Source organism: Botryllus schlosseri, chromosome 9 (genome assembly GCF_051294905.1).
Source record: "Botryllus schlosseri isolate E-star chromosome 9, Bs_hap1, whole genome shotgun sequence".
NCBI lineage: Eukaryota > Metazoa > Chordata > Ascidiacea > Stolidobranchia > Styelidae > Botryllus > Botryllus schlosseri.
The window spans coordinates 13,200,267-13,227,914 of record NC_137244.1 but is presented as its reverse complement, the minus strand read 5'-3'; the positions used below and the strand labels follow the sequence as shown (position 1 = coordinate 13,227,914).

Here is a 27,648-nt window from a genome sequence, read left to right as displayed (position 1 = left end):
TCGGCGTTAACCATTACCGCCCCACGACACACCAAGATAAATGAACTTTAGGCCAACACTGGATTCCGAGAAGGAACTGCAATTGCAATTGCTGATCAAATTAACTGAGTAAAGGGAAAAAGCGCGACAGCGAGAAAACCTTGACCGAAAAGGACTGCCATTATGTTGACGGAAAACCACGAAGTCCAATTGCCCATAGGCAATATTTGCCAGAGAAGAAATACCAATCGGGAATCTGGTGCGTCTTCTTAGTTTGGTACGCTTTGGCGATTTCAATATATTTTCACATAGCAGACGTGAGGTCACTAAATAACAACATGTAACGAAGTAATTATACCAACGGGCCCTACCGAATATTTCCAAGACAGTACCTCATTCAGCTCTAGCGGTAAAACTGAGTAGGTCACTGCGTGGGCTGAGAGAGGTTAAAAAATATAGCAATATATTTGCAATTACCTATATTATTGACCGATTGAGTCCTGAATCATGAAAAAAATCCGCGTTTCGCGCGATCAGGACATAAACGTTCCCAATTAGTGTATGTACAAGACATCTCGTGCATCGTGCATCTCGACGGGGGCTGGTCTGGGGGCGAAGCCACCAATAGCTTGGTTTAAAACTCTATGGGGGGCCCAAGACCAACGTTTGGGGGGGATGACGACGGGTTGTTTCGGCCATTCCAAATACATTTTAATTTATTGATAGAAAAACGCGGATAGGGGTTTAAAGAGAGTTCAAAATGTATCGTGTTTAACATTGTTTCAAAATATGACGGCAAAAAATAATTTTTCGAGTAGTTATCCGTCATGTCATTCCCCAATATCAATACATCCTCTGAGCACCAATTCGTGCAATTCACTGCTTCCAATTTGGAAATAAAATCAATACGCTGGATATTCTAAAATTTCTTACTCGGCCCGCCAACATATTTCTGCTTCTCATTTGGCCCGCGGGGAAACTTAATTTCCCACTCCTGACATAGAGCATACCCACACAAAATAACGGTTCAGCGCGACGAACTCTTGTGTCCTGATTTGAAAACTTACAAAAGTTAAGACTGTTTAAACAAAAATCTCCCGCACTAAAATTTTCCAGTTTTCAATGTTTGAAGGTTGTGCTTTCATTTGTTGATACAGGCTAATATATATCGACTATAAGTTGAATTTAACCGGCACAATATCAATTGCGAAGATTTTAAAATGTATTTTGGTGATTGTTAATTGGTAATGATTGATAATTTTTAGATTTCCAGGATTGAATTAATCCTATCGTGTTCTTGTTTACAGTCGGAAATAAATAATTATTGAATAATTTTTAATTTCGATTTTAGTTGTAGACTTTATATATTGTCTAATTTTAATTCGTCTGACACAAATCAAACTGGGTGTTCTAAAAGGCGAAAGTAGAACAGCCCAAGGTAATTTCAGCGGTCTAGAAAACCTATTGGAGAAATATGATGCATAGGATAATTTGAAAATCTCATATGATATGTGACACATAACAGCTGTTGATACTGGACGGCTGAATGGCGTTGTGAAACTGCAAAATGCAATGGCCAGCAAGGGATTTGATAAACCACCGTATATTACCAACATCATATTACCGAGTCTTGAAGCATGTATCAGAGTTCTTCTATCCAACTTCTTCAACAAATCCATGCGGCAAAACACCACGAAAACTTGGTGCAATCCATCAAGTCAGTAATTCCGATGACAATATTGGAAAATCCAGTATGGAGGGATGATTTTAAGTTTATCGTTGAGCTATGCATGACATGCCACTGTTCAAAGAAAATAGTAGATTACCACAAATCAAATGGCATAAACTTCCATCTCTGCGCAATGCTAGATGGAGCTGAAGAGCCATGACTGCGTATAATTTTTAACCCCTGGTTCAGTGGTTCTTAAACTGGATCGTGAGAGCATCTGAGGGGGCGCGAAGCTGTGGTCAACCGAAAAATTTATCACTTAAAAGACATTTCTCGTCGCCATGTCTGCTTCCCTCTGATCAATTAGCACACGGTGCAATCCTTAATTAGGATTTCAAAGATTCGATAAGCCCGGTACCCCAAATTGACAAAGATATCAATTCATTAGAGTTGAGTGCATCGTAAATGCCGATAATGCAAGTCATCTCGCTTCGACGAACTTACGCGAATGCTTCACTCTCGCGCACACACGCAGCGCACATAGTCCATACACATATATTATCGCATGCAGTAGGGTTACCATACGTCCTCTTTCAAGAGGATTTGTCCTCTTTTTTGACTTTTTTGAAAGTGTCCTCGGAGGACGCCCAAATGTCCTCTTTTTTGAGAATTTTTGTTAAATAAATGGTCAAATCGACTCAGATACAGTAAATCAGCTCCGAAGTAACGCTCTGGCGGGTATTTCGGGAGCTTGGCCGGAAAGTTGACCTTTTTTATTTATTTTTATAGTCATCCAACTGAAAATGCGAAAGAAAAACTGTAGTTTGGGACCCGAGCAAGAAAGTTGACTTTTGTTTAGTCAACCAACTCGAATTGGGAAAGATTTACCATTTTTTCAGGATTTTCCTCCGATTTTCGAACAATAAATTTGAAAATTTTGGGAGTAAAAATGTTCAAAATCTAGTCGTTCATGAACATCGATAGAAAATACCAATATAATCTTTGAAGATTTCAATGTACGTACTGCTACAGTGAACATGTTTGGCTCCAACCACGCATGTAAGCAGAGAAAATATGGCGCGCAATACGAATTCCATGTATTAGTGCTACCAATAGCACAGGTCACTAATTTTCAATTGTGACATAATAGTTACTTGAAATTAATGCCTCCTGGGGAGTTACATTTGAAAATATCGGGTAAATATGGCTATTCGGTCGAAAAACGTTCCCTACCCCTGGATATAAGCTACTTCACTCTTATATCACAGATTTAGCATTACTTGGAACATTTCAAAATGAGGTGAGATGTAAATGCTCTTTTCGCTTTGCTTTGAATTGACGTCGCCTTAAAAACGCTGAAAGAAATGCTTTTAAAAGAAATAAACTGGGCATCAGCTATGCAGGAAGCTGTGCAGGAATTGGAGGAAATCAATTGCTTGACTTGATGATACCCAGAAGTGAGAGGGAGAGAGAGAGACCAACACGGTCATCAAACACGGTCATCAACACGGTCAATCAAGACGTCGTGACTAAATATCGCTAGGGAACACTGTGTCCTAGATGTCATTGTGTTGTTATGTTACAGATGCAGACGAGCAAGCAGTTATCGAAATTCATTTTCACGCACCATATTGGCAAACTATATAATAGTATATCGCGCTGCATACACGGGCAGTCTCCCACCCGCCTGCATATTGCGCATCCGCTTGTCCTTCTACGAGGCTGCAGTCTACTAAAACCAACAACCGGGGCCTACGATACTTAAGTACTTAAGTATCGTAGGCCCCGCAACAACCTCTTTCAATTCATTACAGGACTCAAATTTCACACGTATCGGACTTTTAGGAAATCTGCTGGAATGGGCGGTATTAAGGTGTCCTAACGTTGGATACGCAGCATTGTACAACTAGAACGGATAGGATCAATATACCTGATATATAGGTTCTAGGTAGCCCAGAAGTTTTGCTGGAGGAGATCAGCACAAAGCTGCCGAAATGATTTTGTAGGGGACTGTTCACAGGCGGCGCTAAAATTAATCTGTATCACATGTTATGAACTTGAGAACTTTACGCCTTCAAAGCAGTTTGGCCTAAATGGAGAACGAACGCGGCATCAGTTCAATCAGTGATAAATTCAATTAGTGAATGCATGCTTCTAGCATAAAGCATGTGCATTACAATATAACGGCGGCCCTTCGTAAAATTCGATACATACGCACTGAACGTAAACGCGAAGAGTCTATAACCAACCGAGTAGATCTATCACGTTGAAAAAAGAGCTTATACTTGCAACATATCTATACAATAAACAATACCAAACGCTGGAGAAAAACAAGATGCAGGAGCTATCAAAAGAAGACACCCATTGCCGATACGAATAGATTAAAGTCTGTCTTCTTTAATTTCTGTGTTATTAATTGGCACAATCGTGATTTTGGTCGCAAATGAGCTCACACTGATATCATCGCGATTCTTAGCTGTGCTGTTCGAAAGTGATGACTTCCTCCTGTACAGTGAAAACAAGAAAATTGGATAATCATCAAACGACATCTGTTGGAGAATATGTAGTAAATTATACCTCCCCCTGAAAGATGTGCCAGGCGTGTAGTCGCCACTGTGACTGAGAATACTTTGTCGCAGTCCCCTGCGAGCCTTGCCTACAGCAGTTCCCCATCTCTTTCGAAAGTTTGACGCCAGAAACGTGTAGAAAAACGGGTTAATCGCGCTGAAATGAAGTAACGCTATTGTTATACCACATGGTCGCGTATGTGGCCATAATAAAAATCCTGGGCCCATTTTTCCTAACTGCCGTTCGCATCGATATTATAGTACCTTTTTGGTGACTGGTAAGAGAGAGAGAGATTTATTTCATCGTCAGACAAAATAAACAGAATGAGTATGCAACAAACTAATCGAAAGGTTAGTAATAATAGCGTGTAACTAGCTCTATAACGGTATAGGCGGGTGCCGGCGATACGATTCTTGCGATCTTCATGTCAAGCTGGAACCTAGGAGATTAGAAACAAGCAGGGTTGTAATGACTCGAGTCATGACTCGACTCGAGTCAGACTCGAGTCACGATTTTTTTGTGACTCGACTTGACTCGAGTCATTTTCTTGAAATGGGAAAATGACTCGACTCGACTCGAGTCAATATTTGGATTGACTCGACTTGTACTCGAGTCATTACGCATGACTCGACCCAAGTCATTGACTCGGCTTATTTTATATGACTTGAAGATGTAGAATTTTGCAAATCGTAATGGCTAGATCAACGCATCTGACGAATTCTGCCGCCATCGTTATTATTTGTCACCACTGCTTCCGATACACTCGTCTGTTATAAGATATGCCGCCGTAAAAACAACAGACAATGGTACATATTAGCAATGCATTGCACAAAATGATCCAGTAATGAAAGTGTAATAGATCCTCCGCAATCAAAGTACCCAAGACTTTTCAATTTTACAAGACTTTTCAATTATACAAGCAAACAATCGAAGCAAAGTTCAATTAGAGCCAAATGCAATGACTCAGATGGTCAAGTGCTTGGAAGAGCTCAGCGGTTCTCAACCTTTTTTGCCCCCTTTTATGATAGTGAAAAATTTCGCGCCCCTTATCGTCATATCACAAAATCCAACCGGGATGCTAGTAACCTCGACAGATTGTTTGATGTCGTGGAAGGTTATGACTGTTGATGAGAGAATTAAAAAACATGAAATTCGGTCTATATACAAAGAAACACACGTGAATTAGAGGTAAATTTCGCAGAGCGCGAAACAAATTTCAGTTGACCGCTTCTTCGCGCCCCCCCCCCTCAGATGTTTCACGCCCCCAGGTTGAGAACCACTGAGCTAGACTGATAAGCTCTCGTGCAAATTTGAAGGCCATGGTTCTTTGCATTTTTCGGCGACTAGAAAGAATGAGTATCCAATGCTCTTCAGCAGGGGTCACCAACCTTTTTGCAACCGAGGGCTACTTTTCCGTAATGATTGAAGCGGCGGGCTACTATTTACTCCCGCCGTTTACCTGTACCACACTGTATTTCCGCTTTGATATTCATAGCACTGGGCAGGACTGGACATCATGTTATCTGTTTCTATAACAGTCAGTGGGAAGCCTGGCATTGTATGATATCAACTATAGTGCGCTGTACTGTGGTATGTAACTTTACACTGCAATTCTGAGTGAGTGTTCCAGATTTGCATTAATTGTAATTTTCTGTATCAACAAGGCACCACACGTTTGCTGCAGACTGAGGTGGGGGTCATTTTGCAGTGTTACAATTTCAATCTGTTACAATTTCAATCCAACTGTTCAGCATCCAGAAATGACAAGATTTCAATATACCGGACAGCAGCAACGATTACATAAAGTTAAAAACATTGTATACTAATCTGCGTTGAGTGTAACAGAAACAAGCTGTTTCAAAAGATGCAATACGTAATGGGTATACAGATATTAAAAATTTGCCTGTAGGCCTACTTCACGGCCATCTAGCTCCGAATAGTAATATTGCTTACTACTTTGGCATTGTCCTGGACGTCGAGCTATCATAACGGAACCCCCCGCCATTTCAAGAAGACCGTGAATGACATTCCGCCATGTCGCCTGTATATAGGCAATGCGCCGTATCTTCAATTTCTGGTGATTCTATCACATGCAGCTATATATTACTTGTTATTATTATTATTATTATTATGTATAAAAACATTTAGTGGTGCTTTTCGCATCGAAGGCTTTTTGCACCACGGCGATTTAGATATTTTGATCAAAATGATAGCATGAAATGTCATGAAAATACAAGATGAGTACATAGCTAAATGCGACGCTTTGACTCTCGTATGAAGACCAGTAGATCGGCAATAATGTTGATGTCCGTTAAAAGGTTATATAGCTGGAACGGTACGTTCTTTGTCTGCGCGATGCGTTGTAGTTTTCTTCTTATCTCGGTCAGATGTGAGCAGGTCATAATATAGTGTTCGAGCGTTTCTAATTCACCGCAATGCTCGCACAATTGTGATTCCGAGCAGCCAATGTGGTGGAGATGTGCATTGAGTCCGCAGTGTTGTAATTGGGGATATTTTCAAGTGTTTATATATGTAAGTTACATGTAGTGTATTTTAAACAAGAATAGCTGAATCAATCAATCTATATATTTGAAAGCACACTGGTAATAATCTGACGAATATTGGTAAATGCTGCTATTTCACCTATTTTTAGAACGGGCTCGCGGGCTACTCATCTAGTCCTCGCGGGCTACCTAGTGCCCGCGGGCACCGGGTTGGTGACCCCTGCTCTTCAGTGTGGGTCAAAAATGCTTGTCGATTCCTGCATCTGGTGCACCAGTGGAACTTGTATTCAGTAGAGGTGGGTTTATTCTAAGGTAGGGTTGCCAGACGTCAGGAATTTCCCGGGCATGTCCGGAATTTCACTGTTAAAACTGCGTCCCGGATGAATTTCGAAAATATGCCGAAATGTCTGGAATTTTGAAGCAAGCTCATATTTTTTTCCTAAATCAACATAAACAATAATATATTTGGGTAGATTTATGCTACGTGAAATTTTTGTTCGCGCTACGCGCGATTTAGTATCACATATGTCGGCTTTAATATGGGGACTACCACCCTCGCAAAAACTGCGATCAAAGATAAATAAAAATAACGCAAATACAATTACAAGATAACGGTATATTCGTAGAGTCGGTTTACGCCGTTTCGGTGCTTTATTCGAAGATGGATGTTCTAAACCTGGGGGTAGTTTGCCTTTATTATGGGGTTCGCGAAGATGTTGAATGCAATCAAATCAGTTTCCAAATATGCCGTGGATAAGTCTGGGCAAATGTGTCGACCTTTAATTAGTAATCAGCGTATCAAATTTTGAGCTGGGCCACGGAACATTGTCATATTGGAAATGGAGTCGCGACCATAAACGGTTGGAAACCAGCAGGTGTGCGGTGTTTATATAGATCAGTGATGCATTGCGCGCAGGCATTAGACTGATAAATAATCCTATCGATGTGACATGAGCATGACTCCACAATGTACAATTACTATATGTGCATTGTACAATTTAAAGAAGTATTCGGAAAATTTGAAAAAATGATTTTGAACAGCCCCGTTGTACAATAATTTCTCCAATGCTGTAAATGCGATGTAGTCTGTAATGCAATTGAGAAAACCTTTAGTAATATCAAAGGTATCTGTTCTTTTGTCACTGCACAGTGCACGTAGCTATGCATGCACGCTTTTACAGCATGCTGGCCTGGTGAAAATACATCTCCAGACATAAACATGCATTTTTTGATTCTCTATTAGCTCTGACGCGAATTCGTTGGCTCTTTATCAGATAGCATGTAGACGTGAATTCGTTGGTTCTCTATCAGCTATTTGTGAGCTGTCGTCGATGTGCTCGAAATAAAAACTGAATGCTTGTATTTGTGATGTATATCGGACTGACAAGACAGATATTTGATTTTAAGTTCTGAGATTAGTAGACTTATCATTTTGGCGGCCTGTCTTGTCTATCTGTAGCATCGGAATTCGATATCACCCAAGCAGGATTGAAAACATGAGTTGAACATGACTTTAATACTGTGACTTGGACTCGACTCGAGCCATAACACTATGACTCGGACTTGACCCTTTAAATGGTGACTTGGACTCGGACTCGACTCGGTGATTAACTGAAAATGACTCGACTTGACTCGAGTCAAAACCACAAAAGTAAGATTGACTCGTGACTCGAAACCATGTGACTTGGTTACAACCCTGGAAACAAGTATATAAGTACATACACTCATGCTTACTAGTGTGTGATTATCTATTACTACTATCTCTCTCTATTAGTTTCCCTAAACGCATGAGCGATCTCGTCTTCTTGTTGTTGTGATTGTGCGACATGCGTGCATGTATGTATTACCACCCACGTCTTGTGAGCTGTTGGAGCAATAGGGATTAGGCTAGTCCAAGGGTTCTCAAAGGGTAGGCCACAAAGCATTTTGAGGTGGGTCACAGAGCTATTTAGAAAATTTTACAATTAATGTAAGTTTAGTTATATTTTTCATGTTATAAACGCTAGAAATATATTCATAAACTTTTCATCCGAGAGAGAGACCAACACGGTCATCAAACACGGTCATCAACACGGTCAATCAAGACGTCGTGACTAAATATCGCTAGGGAACACTGTGTCCTAGATGTCATTGTGTTGTTATGTTACAGATGCAGACGAGCAAGCAGTTATCGAAATTCATTTTCACGCACCATATTGGCAAACTATATAATAGTATATCGCGCTGCATACACGGGCAGTCTCCCACCCGCCTGCATATTGCGCATCCGCTTGTCCTTCTACGAGGCTGCAGTCTACTAAAACCAACAACCGGGGCCTACGATACTTAAGTACCGTAGGCCCCGCAACAACCTCTTTCAATTCATTACAGGACTCAAATTTCACACGTATCGGACTTTTAGGAAATCTGCTGGAATGGGCGGTATTAAGGTGTCCTAACGTTGGATACGCAGCATTGTACAACTAGAACGGATAGGATCAATATACCTGATATATAGGTTCTAGGTAGCCCAGAAGTTTTGCTGGAGGAGATCAGCACAAAGCTGCCGAAATGATTTTGTAGGGGACTGTTCACAGGCGGCGCTAAAATTAATCTTATGAACTTGCGAACTTTACGCCTTCAAAGCAGTTTGGCCTAAATGGAGAACGAACGCGGCATCAGTTCAATCAGTGATAAATTCAATTAGTGAATGCATGCTTCTAGCATAAAGCATGTGCATTACAATATAACGGCGGCCCTTCGTAAAATTCGATACATACGCACTGAACGTAAACGCGAAGAGTCTATAACCAACCGAGTAGATCTATCACGTTGAAAAAAGAGCTTATACTTGCAACATATCTATACAATAAACAATACCAAACGCTGGAGAAAAACAAGATGCAGGAGCTATCAAAAGAAGACACCCATTGCCGATACGAATAGATTAAAGTCTGTCTTCTTTAATTTCTGTGTTATTAATTGGCACAATCGTGATTTTGGTCGCAAATGAGCTCACACTGATATCATCGCGATTCTTAGCTGTGCTGTTCGAAAGTGATGACTTCCTCCTGTACAGTGAAAACAAGAAAATTGGATAATCATCAAACGACATCTGTTGGAGAATATGTAGTAAATTATACCTCCCCCTGAAAGATGTGCCAGGCGTGTAGTCGCCACTGTGACTGAGAATACTTTGTCGCAGTCCCCTGCGAGCCTTGCCTACAGCAGTTCCCCATCTCTTTCGAAAGTTTGACGCCAGAAACGTGTAGAAAAACGGGTTAATCGCGCTGAAATGAAGTAACGCTATTGTTATACCACATGGTCGCATATGTGGCCATAATAAAAATCCTGGGCCCATTTTTCCTAACTGCCGTTCGCATCCATATTATAGTACCTTTTTGGTGACTGGTAAGAGAGAGAGAGAGAGATTTATTTCATTGTCAGACAAAATAAACAGAATGAGTATGCAACAAACTAATCGAAAGGTTAGTAATAATAGCGTGTAACTAGCTCTATAACGGTATAGGCGGGTGCCGGCGATATGATTCTTGCGATCTTCATGTCAAGCTGGAACCTAGGAGATTAGAAACAAGTATATAAGTACATACACTCATGCTTACTAGTGTGTGATTATCTATTACTACTATCTCTCTCTATTAGTTTCCCTAAACGCATGAGCGATCTCGTCTTCTTGTTGTTGTGATTGTGCGACATGCGTGCATGTATGTATTACCACCCACGTCTTGTGAGCTGTTGGAGCAATAGGGATTAGGCTAGTCCAAGGGTTCTCAAAGGGTAGGCCACAAAGCATTTTGAGGTGGGTCACAGAGCTATTTAGAAAATTTTACAATTAATGTAAGTTCAGTTATATTTTTCATGTTATAAACGCTAGAAATATATTCATAAACTTTTCATCCGACTCGTATGGAGTCAGCATGTACAAGTCGAAAACGGGAGGGACAAACGGCGGCCTTTTCCACTGGTTATAACAGCCTACGGCTAACAGCAACTAAAGTAATTTCGAGTATATGATAACTGGAAGGTAATGCTGGAGTAACCAAGTATTCCGGCAGGTTCATATGTCGTATTCCGTTGAAAAGGTGTGCAATAAACTCGAAATGAAGTGTCATTGATGTATAGACTTACTGTATTTCGACAGGGCAGGCCGTATTATTGTAAGAGAAAAATAGCCATAATTGAAAATTATTAGCAACTTATGATGACGGTATACTGCACCACTGCAACGAATCATAATGGATTGAGGATTTCGCGGGGCGCACTATAATATTTGGAGTCGGTTTAAAATTACCGGCACGAAAATCATTGAAAAGAATGTAAGAGTCACATAAACTGGTTGTATATCATTGGACGATGACGCGAAATCTGTCGTCTCGATAATTTTTTGCACAGGTAGGATTATCCAACTAATGTTTGCCAATGACATAGTTTCTGGCCTTTGATCGCTCAGACTCAAGCTTGAGCGAATGAGTCATGGATGAGCTTTTTATCGAGCGTGATGCACGATTTCTACGATGGTTGATATACGATGTTCTTCCCAATTCTCTACTAGTTGCTGACGATTACCCGAGTGTCAGCCAAAAATATTCGGGCTCATTTCAATAGGAATATAGTATTCAATTTAAGGCTACTTTCATATAAGAATTTCACTTTAACGGTGGAAACTCTCTGCGGGCCGGTCAAAATCCCTTCGCGGGCCGTATGTTGCCAACCCCCGCAATAGTACATAGGGAATACATCAGATGGCGATTAGTACTTACTGAAAAGTAAGTCAAGGAACTCCGCCTTGAATGAGGAAAAACTCATACGTTTCTCTAACAAGAACCGACCTGTTTGAGTAAGCCAATACTATTGTGAAATTCGTCACAGCTTCGCACGTGCTTGCATGTAGTTGTATACCATTGAGACGAGCAAGATAAAATGAATGGTAGGGGAGCCAGCATATAACGAAAGTCGAAACTAGACCGGACACCATTCTAGTGACTCGTTTTCTTGTGTCGTTCGATTTTTGAGACTTACTCCCTGGAATAAAAGAACATCTTGTTTATTTCACGTGAGACAGTACCGGCTGATGCAGAGATCTCATCAGCAGGGCGCTTTTTTACCTAAAAAACGCACGATTTTGACCTATAAATCGTAATTGACATTGTTTGATCTTAAAAAACTGGACTTTGAAAAAAATTTGCCCTCATACCTTTAAATTAGGTGTTTTCGAACATAAAGTTATAATTGTACCACATATTTTCATTTCTGGTGGGAACTGTCTGTTCTTACGAAAGTAGCTCGGCCTGAAAAAACTTCGTGGTACGTTGAGTATAACATTATGTCAACCTATTTGATTCATTTGACCGTTTATGATTTATAATGAGCAGAGAATCGGCCGCCTAAAACTATGAAGAAGTCTACAAGATGTAAAATGACAAATTAACCGACAGTACAAACATCTACGATACAAACTAAATGCCTGTTTGCAAAAATCTTTGTACATTGTAAATAGGGTTACAATATTTTGGAAATCTGAAAAGAGGACACCTTTCAAAATTTTCAGACTTATAATACCGGGGGAAAATCCTGAAAAAATGGTAAATTTATTCCACTTAGTGGTCGGTGGACTAAAAGAAAAAATCCGGCTCAACTATCGAGATAGTTTTTCTTTCACATTATCAGTTGGTTGACTAAGAAAAAAGGTCAACTTTCCGGCTCAGCTCCCGAAATAGTCGCGCTGTAGCGTTACTTCAGTGCTGATTTACATTATCTCACTCGCTTTTTACCCGATATTTAAACAAAATTCTCAAAAAAGAGGACAAAATCTCAAAAAAAGGACATTTGGGCTTCCTCCGAAGACACTTCCAAAAAAGTCAAAAAAGAGGACAAGTCCTCTTAAAAGAGGACGTATGGCAGCCCTAATTGTAAACAATTTTGACAATTTTTGACCTAACGCTACAATATTGACAAAATTACGACTTTTTTGTCATGTCATAATTCTTGCTGGCATTGCTTGAAATTGTCGAAGACTATGATTGCCAAAAAATTAATATGAATACACTATATTACGAGTATTAAGTATTCCATTCTAGCAACACATTTATTCGCAAACAACGGAATTGGCAAAATACGATGATTGGCCGGTTGAATACAGTAATCAAGCTCAAGAACAGTGACTCTAACGACGATATTAGTTGGTGTAATTCTATATGCTCCTCTTGTTTTAATTGTAATCTAGCGTCATCCCTCGTATCTGTTGTGGGGAAGACAGGAGGTTTCAATGAAAAGATGGACGTTAAAATTTGGTTCGACGTTAATAAATCGCGATTCTGGTTTCTCGGTAGGCCGCGAAATTTTTAAGTCAGAAGTAGTACGGCACTGCGACCATATAATATGCATATAGCGGTTTCGCGTTGGCGATTCCACTTCTGTGAATAAATTCTCTTGGTGCATTTGCCCATAAAACTCTGAACCTAGTTTGAGTATTTTCGCGATTACGAAATCAGCTGACATAGGGCTCTTCAATAATGACTTTTTTTTCTCAAATCGTACTGGCTACTTGATAAAATTGTTAGGTTACCTAATTTAAGCCTACACACAAAATTTGGTTCAATTCCAGCCAGTAACCGCTTTGCTACAGGATAAGAAAGTTTCTATTTATTATATAAAAATAAATGATAGAAAATTTGAAAAGTTTCTGTTCACCCCATGAAAGTGTTAGGCTGTCCATAGAAACGATGCTCACCAAATTTGGTTCAATTCCAACCAGTGGAAGCGAAGTTATTGTCGTCGAAAAATTTGGATTCGAATAAAATAGTATTTACGGTGAGCACAACTATATAAATAAACAAAGAATCGGTCACCGTAAATACTATTTTACGACCAGATATGGTGTCGCTCAAACTTGGTCTTTCGGCAGTCTATTTCCTACACGCTTTTCCTTGCTCTTTTCATTCGTTTCTCATGCGTCCTTACCCAGGTCTTTCTTTCGGCTATTTTTTTGAAGGAGTCCGTATAGCAACAGCGAAGTTGGAAGTAGAAGCGCAAATTAATCTCTGTCACTTTGAATCGGGCTATACTGTCGAGACTAGAACCGAGGTATTTTGCGTCGATAGCGATGAATTTACCAAGTGTACGGTTCGTGGGCTTATAGACGCAATTGTCCATATATGATGGCTATACTTGAAACTAGTCGATATCTAATATCCTACTTCCAGCGCTTGCTCAAATTCAAAGGGTTTTAGAGGGTTTTAAAGGGTTCCACCTGCAGCCCACAAGGTCTAAAAGGCTGAGAGCAACGGGACTAACGTGTCAATCTATGCAATACAATAAGTAAACAATTTCCATGTAGAAGCTCGACTAAAGAATATTTGACTTACTCATAATCGCTAAACAAGTCGTCCAATGTATAATTGGAGTAATCATCACTCCTGGAATAATAACATATAATGTTAGCATTGTATATAAATTTTCGGGACTGAGCTTGCATAAACCTCCCCTAGACCGGAGGTAGACGAATCGTTGTCAGGGAAATCGTCGTAGCTGTGAAATATGCAGACTGCTATTTATCAAAGTGATTACACCAGTGGTTCTCAAACTGGGGGCGCGCCTCCTTGATAGATGTGAAAGCATCTGACGTGAGGGGGGGTCGAAGCTGCGGTCAACTGAAGAACATTCTGGTTATATTTGTGATATGACGCGGTAAGGGGGCGCGGAATTTTTCACCATCATAAAGATGGCGTGCCAAAAGTTTGAGAACCATTGCATTACACCGACAAGGGCAAGTCTACTTCATATATCCGTATTGTGCCTTGGAAACGTGAGTGAGAGGGCAGTGGTTTAAAATTACAGTTAGAGCTGGTTTAGAGTTGGGTTTACGTTAATGCCCCGATTGGGATTAGGGTTATAGAGTTGGTTTGGGTTAGGATTAGTGTTCGTTTTGAGTTCATAATGTTTCATGCCCGACTGTCGCTTTTCGTCGTGTTGCATGCCCAAATATCGGGCAACCATTCGCAGCATGGCCTATAATTTTGAATTCCCTGAAGCTAGCCGGCACAATAATTTTAGGATATCGCAAAGTATCGTCAGTAAATTCTTTTCTATGACAGATCAATATTGTGAGTCACCCGTCGAAACTGAATTGAACAATGATATGCCTAGGCTGCACCGATTTCAGCTCGAGTGTATATGTATTCATTTATATTGTGCGACAAGCGTTACAGTGATGGGCCAGTATATAGCTCAGATAACGATATATTGTACGGATAATGTAATTAGATTTCACCGACGATTCCACTGCGATGCTCCGTACTGAGAAACCAAAAAGAGAGCAGGAGACACTTTTTACTTGAGTAAAAACAATGAGTACGTTGACCATCTCTGAACATATCAAAGTGGTATAGTCGCAAACTTGACGATTTTCAAATCGTGGCGCAACTGCCGCCTATGGCCGATAGGGGTGGGGTTTTATAGTGCTCGACTACTAAGGTCTTTGCCACATGCCTCAGCGAGCTATAGTCAAATCAGATGAACCCCTACAGTCATTGACACGAACTCATGCACCCTGTAGGCCTATACTTAATAGCATTCCATGTATACATTTGCATATAATTAAAAATAAAAGGACAATAACCACATGCAGACCTGATACATGCATGCATGGGTACATCCATGGTGTACCGTGCACATCGTTTGAACCAAATTGCACGTGCACATATGCGATACATGAAAACTCATCTTACTTGTAATCAGGAAACATATCCTCAAATGTCTTTCCTAATAAAATGAAGCACCGGTGTTAGAATGAAGGAGTTGGCTAGTAAAGCTGTTATAATAGTCAAGATAACTGTGATCCATATCACAGAAATAAAACGGCACAGGTGAATTTTTACAAGGGAACAACGTACCTGGGAACGCGATTGTACAATCACACTCGTGGACCGTGGCGTAAGTCAAAATATTGATGATACTGAGAAATGATATCAACCAGGTACATCCGCTGACGATGCACGCTGCTTTTCGGGTTCGGAACTTTCGTACTTTTTGGTTCATCGCTAAATTGATGGCCATGTATCGGTCCACTGACATCACAGTCAGAAAAGCGATGGAGGAATAGTAGTTGAGCATCCTGATTGAAACAATTAGCAGCTTTGTATATCGTTCACTGGGACTAGGGATTAGGGAGATGCGATGTGCACGTCTCTTTAGTCAATTTGGGAGCACATTCACAGCGGGGAATGGTTAATAGCAGCAGCCATGCAAATCATTCTAGCTTCATCCCGGTAACTATACTTCTCCCAACATAATCAGGCTTACTTTATAGCCTCTGATATCTTGCACCAGGCAATCCCGTATGTCCATCGACCAAGCAACATTGTTCGGGCTTGGAAAAAGACTTGAAAAAGGAAGATGAAGTCTGCAATGGCCAGTTGCAATGTATATATGTTCGTGACTGACTTCTCATATTCTCTGTAAATAGATGTTCGAATAAATTCAAGTGATTCTTGATCTACGGGCTACTAGAAAGAGCGCTAGTGGATTTCCAGGTTTTGGCGGTCATCTTTCTAGAGCTGTGGCTCTCAACCTTGACTCACCTGCGAAACACTGACGGTAATCCGCAAGCCTTCGCAGAGCACCAAAATTTCGTCGACCCATTAAAGAAATTTACCACAATACACATCTAGCTACACATCTATACTAATATATTGTCAGAGGTGGTCAAAGTAGTCACCATCGCTACTCAATTAGAAGTAGAAGTACTGCCTGAATTTCTACTCAAGTAGAAGTAGTAGTGGTGGTTCACAAGTAAGTAAGTAAGTAGGTATTCTACACCTATTTTTGCCTAAGAAACTGAAAACTGTCAAGTAAAAGTAGAAGTAGTGTAAAATCATAACTACTTAATAAGTAGTGCGAGTCGGCAAGAAGTACTTCGTTACTGACCACCTCTGTATATTGTTATAGATTACAATGGTGCACAAAGTGTTGGATGTTTCCGCGTCTTAAAATAGCGCCTAACACTGGGCTGTGCTACTAGTATAGGGTAGCATTTAAAACATATGGTGTTTAAAAACACTATGCTTAAAACATGTTTTATACCAGGGTCCACCAACACGCAGCCTGCGGATATTTTGTTGTATTTGTATTACTTCTTTTGTGGTAACTATGACCGTGTTGGAGAGCACAATGGTGTACTGACGTAAAGTTTTTAAAAGCGTGATTGCTGAACTGTGTGGCCTGCTTAGTTGCATTCTTACGGCCCGCGGCATACAGCTACGAAATTTGAAAAGTGGCCCGCATCACATTAAGGATGATTTGATATTTTTCCACCATACCTATGTCATTGCACTTTGGGACAATCGTGTTGGTTGATCACGAGTCACAACTTCACAAATATGTCATTTCCACTGACGTGAGTAACTGCGTAGCTTTGTACTATATGTATCACACGTTACTGTATAAGTATACAACCATTCGAATTTTACAGCCTTTTATAGTCTACAACAGTACCAAGACTTTAATTCTCGTTGTTCTACTAACTCTTAGTTGCAAATAGCACATATGATTTCAGTACTCAGAAAAATCGTCTCGTACTATACTCTACTCGAATCATCAGCATTAACACAATATTCAGATTCGAGTACTCAAATCATTATGCCCAGACACATAGGCGCCGACATTTATTTTTTTACGAGGTGGCGAAGTCTTGTGACGTCATAATTGGTCCGTGTCGATGACGTCATCGTCGCACTAAAACGCACTTTCCTATATGCCGCTGGTGCAGAGTACCAATCATTGATTGATTGATTGATCAGCGTTAATCATTTGCGTTTTACGTTATGTTTTAATATCGACTCTGCACTCATTAATATCAAACCATGCAGTCAAGTTATCAAGTGGAATCTTAAATCGGTACGATCATTCGTCCGACGATGTATACGATCATTACGATGCATTCCATCAGGCAGAATGCATCGAACAAAATCAGAATTTACGTCACTAAAAATTTGAAGTTGCATCAATGTTATCAACGCGCAATGCGTCGTGTGAGTAACCACACACTGGGCTGGCAGGTTCGCAAGTAACACACAACTCTCGAATATGAGGTTTCCAGTGTTGGGATGACTCGAGTCATGACTTGACTCGAGTCAGACTCGAGTCACTTTTTCGCATGACTTGACTTGACTCGAGTCACTTTGCTAAAATGACTTGACTTGACTTGACTCGGCCTATCAGAAATGCAAATTGACTCGTGACTCGGAGCAAAATTCACGAGTCAGTTTCAAGTCATCAAGCAATCAGTGTCGATGAAAATCACTGTATCTTGCATATGGTCGGATTGTTCGCGCAACGCTGGTGTAACCCGCGAGAGCGACCAATCATTCAATGATCGTACGTTTTACTGAGCCTCCATTGTTCTCTCACAAATATATTGATCGCAAACGAAGTGATCGAAGCTTACAACCTACGTTGTCGTAAACTATAGTATAGTAAAGTAATTTAACAGCAAAATGTCTATTTCTGTTCTGTGTACTTAACTTAACAAAATCTATTGTTTTATTGCAATTGAATTCGAAAATACTTTACATAGTTATCAACCATTGGCGCAGGCTCGAATTGTATCATATCAATTTATATATATATATATAGGTCTAGCTCTGTCTGCGTTCAGACTTAGAGCACCATCACCGAGGTGATGGAAGTATCCATCAAAAAAGAGAGTATCAAAGATTTAAGTTATAAATTAAATTTCCCTTGAAAGTGCTGCTTTTGAGAATGTCCTGATGTCGGTGTTGTTCCGATTGAGGACATTGATCATCAGCGTTGCGGAGGGTCTTCCTTTTTTCGTTCTCCTTTCATCTTCAAACGTTATTGAACTTCACGACACTGTCATTATGTTTTCGAATTATGTGTGCAAGAAATTTAGCTTGTTGGTGATCAATGAATGCTGAAAGGCCTTCAGTGCGACAGATTCTTTGAAGATTCTGATTGCTAAATTAGATTGCGTGATCGGTTCCCCTTCGAGTGTAGCCTCCGTTTGCAAAAGGGTAACGTATTGCATCTTATCAATTCGTTTCTCTATTCTCTATTTTGGCTGGTAACTGAGGCTGTGCAATTACTTACATAGTTTATTGGTTCTACTTATATGTGAGCGATACAGCGCCTTACTTCCGTGTATATTCAACTCTACATTCCGTCATCTGCTCAAAATCAATGACCACTCAATCAGCATTTCAGACAGCTAGCAAAATACAATGACGTGATCACGCCTCATAACTCGAAAAGGCAATTTGACTTGAATTGTGACTTGACTCGTGACTTGACTTGACTTGACTCGACTTGACTCGAGTCACCTCCAAAAATCGAATGACTTGACTTGACTCGAGTCACCTTCGAAAATCGATTGACTTGACTTGACTCGAGTCAAAATGTGTAATGACTCGAAATGACTCGTGACTCGAAGGTAGTGACTTGATCCCAACACTGGAGGTTTCAGACCGACAATAATGATGATTACAAACGTGAAATCGCGCAGCTAATCAGCAATTGTCTCGTGCGGTTTCTGGCTTCGCATTGATACTTCGTTTCCATGCTCGGCCGACGGTCGGCCGAAAGGCCATGACGCATCCGTTGTACATGTCGGCCGTGTTTCCATGACCAGGCGTAACCCAACCGTGACTTGGCCGAACTAGGTGGGCGAAGCGATCGCGACGACGTTTTTGGCTTACTTACTCAGTAACAATTTCATAATAATGAGAAGATTGCGATAAATGACTCGGTAGGAATGAGCCGAAAAGACTTGTAGCGGTCATTCAATCAAATAACACGCTTTGACCTTGAACACGAAATGCATCCAACATGTAAAATGGTCACGATGAACCAATTGCTTAAAAAAAACAGAAGATAAAATAAGATGAATAAAAGATGAAAATTGGTGGCATATCTTAGTATGTGGGGGATATAGATATGGGATATCGTGGTCCAATAATTTCGAGCACAGAATAGTAACTTCTCCAGTAGTCTACCGCCGGTACTACTGTTTCGTCGTCATGATTCAGACATGAACGTCCGGTGTCCTGTCGATGATTTGCTTACCAGGGGAATGTGAATAAGTTCACCTAGTTTGTGGTCAAGCGGTATAGTTTGTATTGTATCCATGCACCATAGAACGCAAACCTTCGAATTGTGGCAGCAGCGTATGTGATCAGATCGCGAAGATTTCGGTAGCCTACGGGTAATTCGTAGCAGTACCGGTACTACTAAATTCCGTTGCGATCATAATTCTTGGTTTCTCAAGGCGTCCAAGATCCGTCCGGAGTGCAGCCATGGTTAATTTGATACGAAAAGTGTATTGTAAGTAGCGAATACCAATTAGCTAATCGAAGACACAGCGCAAGCATGGCCGAAGGGCTAAGCCGAAGGATTTACTAGATGGCCGACGAGTCGGCCGACGTGGGTGTGCATCACTGTAAATGCGCAACAAAATTCTCTCGTTCGTCGGCCGAGTCTCTCGAAAATGGGCCCATCGGCCGAGCATGGAAACGAAGTATGAGAAGCTCGCATCGCGGCAATAGGCCTTTTGCAGGACTTCGATCACGTGACTAGGTCGCATAGCAACCACAAATTGGTTAGCAAGCTACTTTCTCGCGCACCTGCTTCAGTGCTAAATATCGCATATTGTACTGTTGATTTCTAGTTGTAAACGTTTCGGAAATTTGTTGTAGTGGTCATCATAGATCTACCTATGCTAGATGCCAATCCTGTACAAAGCAAATAGAATGATATCGTCAGAATTACGCAGAAATCCGTCGTTAACGTAGCCGTATTTCGGATACAGTATATTATCGTTTTCGGGCTGTAAACGTTTTATATAAAACGCATGTGTCATGGAAATGCGCAAGGATTCAAATATGTTGGATGTCTTTGATTCATGAACTATGTAAACTCCTTGCGTCAAAATGATCGACATTGTAGCCGTTATTTGGTACCGTAGTCAACTATGATTTTATGAAACAAAATTCGACATTGCAGGACATTGACTGCGTGATATTTATTGCAACATTAAGTTAGGTGTGGATAGTATACTATACTATAGTTGTATTGTAGTGGTAGTGTGTAATCATTGCAGCATTTTGATGATTGATATCGATTGCAATATATATATGATACTGATATTTTTAAGCCTAGAGACAATGACTGCCTGTGCCAGTACGTTGATGTGTTAGGAATTCATGCCATGTGCTACATACTATATATATATTAAACATCATATGCTATTGTATGGCTTCTCAGGTAAACAATTCAAAATATTTAGACCTCTACACCTATATTACAAGTTATTGAACATTCTGTCATGCTGCCAAGTGCCACTACCCGAAGAAAAATGATCATCAGCTCCAATTGAGGGTGCAACAAACTGTCCCGAGGCCTGGATTACTTGATTGGTTGCCTGGATTGGATTACTTCACTCTTTGGCACAGTGCAAATATCTCGAGTTTCAAGACATGGCTATACCACATGTATACGAATTAATGATCTGATGGATTATCCTAAGAGAGCCGAACATAGGCAACTAAGAAATTGATGATGCCCTCGTCAAGAATTCAGCCTGGAGCCAATTATTATCACCACATAAAATTCGGTCATGCAGTAGAAGGCAGCGTGGTTTCATGCCAACAGAAAATGTCAGCAGATGATCTGGCCACTGACTCTGTCCTGAACTTCTTTCCCGATGTTGAAATCTGCTTTGAAAATGATATTTCATTTGTGTACAGCAAGACAAGCGCTCTTCCGTAGATGCTATGAATCTGTCTAGACAAGTGGCTATGGAGGTAGATGAAAATACATAGGCATAAGTCTCGGCAGTTATTGAACTTGATAAGGTTGACATGCATTTTTCTTCAACTATTTCTTATGCTCTGGGTATCGAATGCACAAAAATTAATAAATTGCACTTCTTTCCAAGTTTATTTGTAAATTCAGTGAATCAAAGAATATCATAAGTTCAGAATATTACGGAGTCAATGCAAAAGAAACAATGTTCGTCGTCTTTAGATGATGTTTCTGAGTTGGTTGAACCAATACACAGCGCGGGTCAGCAACGAAGTACTATATTACCTGAGTACCCGTGTAAATTATAGTTAGGAAAATTTAAAAAATGTATACTATTGGACGTGAATGTTTGTGGACATTGCCTTTACTATATTTCATGGTTGACGAATAAAAGAACTCTCTCTCTCTCTAGCGTCATTATGAGTTTAGGCTACTTCCACTTCTACTTGACACTTTTTAGGTAGTACTTTTTTGTCAGATTTGGGATTTTGTCAACTAGAAAGTAGCTTTGGCGCATGATTGCATCCCCTTCAAGCGTGAGGTTGTCATAACAACTGGGCAAAATATCCCCAGTACCAAGGTAACTAAATCAATTTTTGAAAATTGCACATATTTGTGGTGTTCTCACCCTTTTGCGTTGATCAAGAAGATGCAACATGAAATGTTTACAGTTGTCACGTGGCATTAATTTCTAAAACTAAGGGACCCTCAACCAAATCTACTTCATGTAACGAATTTCTTGACTACTTTTCAGAAATTCATTTCTACTTCCACTTGAAGTACTTTGGACATGTCCTGGAAGTAATTAGTGCCACTTGTACTGGAGTAGAAATTGAGGCATTACTTCTACTCGGTTCCCAACAATGACCACGTTGACCACCTCTGGGTATAGGATGACCGATCTTGTCACTCCGTTTGAGCTGCTCTGAGAGTTATTTGATAGTTACTTCCCTTAGTTCGCTAAATAGCGCACATATGTGACATCAACTATTTATCAAAATCGCGTGTGATTTGCCAAATCCACTTCAATCGCAGTTGTGAAGTAGTGCTAATAAGATCGGCATTGTATAAGGCAACAATAAAGTGCACTGCATTGCTTAGTCTTGATGGCAGGTTCTCCCAAAAGATACTTCCGATGTGTTCAGCGACATTTGTTTTATAGCAGCACGCCAGCACCCAAACCAGCAGACATTATATCCTGATCCTTGCGGGTCCCGGCTGCTTCAGTCATATCTTCCATCCAAAATCAGGCTCAACAACAGACAAATAGTTCTGGTTGATCCAACAAATACTCTTACCAGAATATAAACCAATCGCTTTACTTCAAATGCATAAATTTAAGGACATATGATCAAAGTTGAGTACCGTAATACGACTACGTTACTGATGGATTTCTGCGTAATTCTGACGATAACATTCTAAATGCTTTGTACATGATTGACATCTAGCATAGGTGAATCTCTGATGACTTCTACAACAAATTTCCGAAACGTTTACAACCAGAAATCAACAGTACAATATGCGATATTTAGCACTGAAGCAGGTGCGCGAGAAAGTAGCTTGCTAACCAATTTGTGGTTGCTATGCGACCTAGTCACGTGATCGAAGTCCTGCAAAAGGCCTATTGTTTGCAGATTAAAACGGGGATTTTGACGGCGTTGGTGCGTTTCCCGATTTACGTTAGCTAAGCATTTTTGGAGTACATCCAGGCGCGAAACTCGTCCTTAAACCACGCCCTTTTCAAATGAGCTCTCTGACGGTAATACTCGGTTGCAATTCAGTCGTATTATCAGTGTTACGCGCGGCCAATTAACGAAAGGCGTTTCGACAATAAGCGAGATTCGTCCATACGCATTGCACTGCACAAAGTAACGCGACACGATCTCCCGCTGAGATCATTGCGAAATTACGTCATTCATTGCCCCGCGCTCGGCAATTGTTGGTAGCCTGATTTATCGCGTCACCTACAAGCCTAATTCCGCTGGCTTGAATAATCGCATCTGCAATAGGCCCGGTGCGCACGATATCATCGTTGGCTTACAAAATCGCATCTGCATTGGCTTGGTGCACACGAGATCATCACTGGCCGACACAATCGCATCTGCAATAGGCCTAGTAAGAAAGATATCGCTAGCCTAACTACCGCGTCTCGGGTCTACCATGCTTCGGCTCCTACTTCCCGATGGCGATAGCTTGGATAAAATGCCGTTAAGTGTATGCTGATTAGCGATTGTGGTTAAAGAGTGACTTCGCGAAAGTGAATGACATCGAATGTCCGCAAACATGTGCGACGCGTGCGTACATGCGTAATTGGCTTCCGCTAATACTTGAACATAACCATCAGAAGCTGTGATAAGGCTTGAGTTATAAAAGAGGAAAGGTTTGAACCACCTGAAATCGGCGTCATTGTAGCACATATTCCAAAAAAACTCGTACATTTTGACTTGCGCAAATCGTCGCCAACGCTACATAAGACGTAGGACCCATTGATAAGCGCGCGTATTTAGTTATTCACGACCGATCAGGGAGTCGCTAATTAACAGCACTTCCGGACTCGTCGACAAGCTTATCATCATACGAGTATGCCTTATTATCATACGAGTATGCCGAATAATCATCAACACGATGATATCGAGCACACCAGGCAAAAGCCGCCAATGCAGATGCGATTGCGCAGACAAGCGATGATATAGTTTGAACTGGGCCTATTGCAGATGTGATTGTTCAAGCCAGCGGAATCAGGCTTGTTCGAGATGCGATAAATCAGGCTGGCGACGATTGCCACGCACACGGCAATGACTGACCTAATTTCGCGACCATGTCAGCGTGATATCATCACAGACTCTTCGCGCTGATTGAAAACTTGCCTCTCGCAAATCGGCCGCACGGAACAATAATAACACAATTACTGAATTACTGAATATTGGAGTTAAAATGGTCATTTCAAAATGACGGGGTTTCGCGTTTCCAACAGCGGGATTCGAACCCCCTGGCTACGCGCATGGTACACGCGCGTATATATAACGAAGACGTCTCTAAGGAGGTTGCATCGATTCGCCTGATTACTAATTACTGGTCACAAACAACTTGGGCGTTTGAGCATTTCGTACGAGGTGGCCGCCACCTCGTAAATATGGTGACGAGGTGGCTGCGCACGCAATAACACACTGTTGAATTTTGCCGTATGATTAAAAAGCTATCATCAAATAGCGGGCATTTGCTCGTCTAATTCAGAGAGTAGACGGCGTACGGTATCGCTGCGTGCTCGCCTTCAAATCGACATATGCAAGTGCAGCAAGGTCACATTTATCCTCCGGCGTCGCTTCATTCAACTCAGTGTTTCTCAAACTTTTTCCCATCGCGTACCACTAATTTGTTTTTTTATCATACGGCGTACCACTAAATTGTTTTTCACTGCAGGTAGTACCACCTGAATTACCTATATTTGACTTGAATGTTCTGGTGTTTGTTGGATATTCCTGTTAGTACTATACCGCAACACCAACGGATAGCATGAACGCATAATTTAATGAGATATTTGCAACTGTTTCTTAAGCAGAAGCTCGCAATTCCGAGGAACGACATTACTCACAGGACTGTTCGCGTATACCACCTAAGAAGTTCTCGTGTATCACTGCGGTATACGCGTACCACACTTTGAGAACCACGGGCTACCCATTGGTTAATTTGCTCAGCTCACATAAGCATCAGTCCCATTTTGTGAAATACATAGTGAGTGATCAATATTTTTCGAACCGCTCTATTGGCCATCAGTGTTGTGCTGATGACGAACTTGCGGATATGACGAATAACCACGTCCCAGTATAAGCACGGCATATCTCGCATACCCAGGTTTAGCGCGTTATATGAACAATTTGAACATGCTTAGTTTTAAAAAGGTGGCGCCAACGAGGCAACAATTCTTATTTTTTTTTAACGATTACCGTAATATTTTGTGAATTCAGCCAAAATTATTTGCATAGCATCTTATAAAATACCTCGGAGCCGGAGCTACTTTTCAAACAACCGGCTCCAGCTCCAGCTCCATCAGAATTTTATTTTGAGCTCGGCTCCAGCTCTGGCTCCGTTGAAAATACACGACTCCGGGGCTCCGGCTCCGGGTCCAAAGCCCTGGTCATAACCCTAAACTACACCTTTTTTTAACGGCCGTCATATCATTACGCTAATATTCCCATATTTCGACCATCACGCAGGACTATGTTTTGCTTTCAACAGACTCCAGAATTGGAGTACAGATCAGCTTGCAGAAAGGACTATGATGAGCTGGCATGGTTTCCAGGTTTCCGTGACTGATAACCCAGAACACAAGTACATTAGGGTGGTCCTTAAAAAACGAATTTTGGAATGTTGTTGGTCTGACCCTGCCAAAATGTTCCTTTTGGTTAAAGAACACACTGTGTAAAATTTTATTGATATTTATTAATGTTTAGAGGTGGCTCAATGGATTCTAATTTTTACCTATATCAGCTATGGAGCATACACTGTAAAAATTGTTGTTGTAAATACCCTGTAACGAGCTTGCTTTGGCGTGATACAGGCTTTAGGAGCTTGCAAATGCCTAATGCAAGCACATAACAAGCTATATAGGTTGTTGCATGCTTGTATATTGCTTATATTTTGTGCAATGAGAATGAACAACGCAGCAGTCCGAACTCACTCAAGACTTGCCCCAGACACGATAACACACCCCAGGCATGCCCAGACACGATGTCCGAGTATCAACGCAGTCCGGACACACCACCAACATGCCCCCGACATGTCCCAGACATAATTTCCGATGGAATACGCAGTTCGAACCTAGTCCAGATCAGTGTTGGGATCAAGTCACTACCTTCGAGTCACGAGTCATTTCGAGTCATTGCACATTTTGACTCGAGTCCAGTCAAGTCAATCGATTTTCGAAGGTGACTCGAGTCAAGTCAAATCACTCGATTTTTGGAGGTGACTCGAGTCAAGTCGAGTCAAGTCAAGTCACGAGTCAAGTCACATTTCAAGTCAAGTAGCCTTTTCGAAGTATGAGGCATGCCTACGCCATTGCATTTTGCTAGCTGTCTGAATACAGATTGACTCGTCATTGATTTTGAACCGATGAACGAATATGAAGTTAAATATACACTTAAGACGGCGCTGTATCGCTTACATATACGTAGAAATGCTAAACTACGCAAGTATAATTGCATAGCCTCAGTTTATAGTTACCAGCCAAAATAGAGAATAGAGAAACGAATTGATAAGATGTAATACATCACCCATTTACAAATGGATATGATACAATTCGAGCCTGCGCCAATGGTCGAGGACTATGTAACCTATCTTCGAATTTAATTTCAATAAAACAAGAGGTTTGGTTCAGGTACAGAGAACAGTAATAGACATTTTTCTTTACTACTTTACTTTACTATACTAGTTTACGACAGCGTAAGCTGTAAGCTTCGATCACTTCGTAGCACAACAAATGTCGGTGCCAAAGTAAGAACTGCACACTGCACAAGTGCACAGTGTACATCAGTAACTGTGTCAAACATACAGCCCGCGGGGCCATTTCATCCTGTCTGCGAGACCATTTCCGGATATTTGAAAAATACGATTGCTCAGTTTTAGCGAAGGTTTAATTAAAATTAAAAAGTATGGACAGAAAAGTAGAACAGTAACACAAAACGTCATTACGAAACCAAACTCCAAAGCTTTGACACGAGTTACCCTACGAAGACACATTCACCGAGTAATAAGATTACCGAGCTGAAAAACTTCCTTAAATGCTTAAAAGTACTTTAATGAAATGCTCCGCTCTGCTTTGACGTCATATCCGCCTGATTTCAAACACCTTGCAGCCCAGGTGGAGACGCACCGTATCACCACACAATAATCAACTTCATTCGATAGCCTACATTTCAAAGAGCGCGGTAAAGCAGTAAACGTTGTCGTTGATCCACATATATTGGAATCGCATACACGTGCCAGACGAAACTAAACACAAATTTTCATTTTTGTTATACATTTATCAATATTGCAGCAACTTGTTAGTCAATTTCCATTACGTCCGGATAATTGTTCTCGTGGCAGCCTAAACATGTCTTTGAGAGGTCAAGACAG

General features: G+C 40.9%; 1 protein-coding gene across 4 annotated transcripts in view; it reads right to left on the bottom strand.

Moving 5' to 3' along the window:
* The window catches only part of LOC145447227 (kappa-type opioid receptor-like), a 90,971-nt gene that overhangs the window by 50,027 nt on the left and 13,296 nt on the right, over window positions 1-27,648 (bottom strand). For 2 of the 4 annotated variants that reach the window (XM_080325645.1, XM_080325644.1), the window contains 3 exons: window positions 11,550-11,742; window positions 9,843-9,989; window positions 9,529-9,770 (listed from right to left, as the gene is read on the bottom strand). The exons of 1 other annotated variant lie outside the window; for it this stretch is intronic. In XM_080325645.1, the coding sequence (XP_080181771.1) occupies window positions 9,647-9,770; window positions 9,843-9,989; window positions 11,550-11,742 (464 nt within the window). In that variant the 3' untranslated portion in view covers window positions 9,529-9,646. Of the gene's footprint in view, window positions 1-9,528; window positions 9,771-9,842; window positions 9,990-11,549; window positions 11,743-27,648 lie in introns of those variants that run through there. One more of the 4 variants, XR_013917495.1, reaches the window with a different exon arrangement.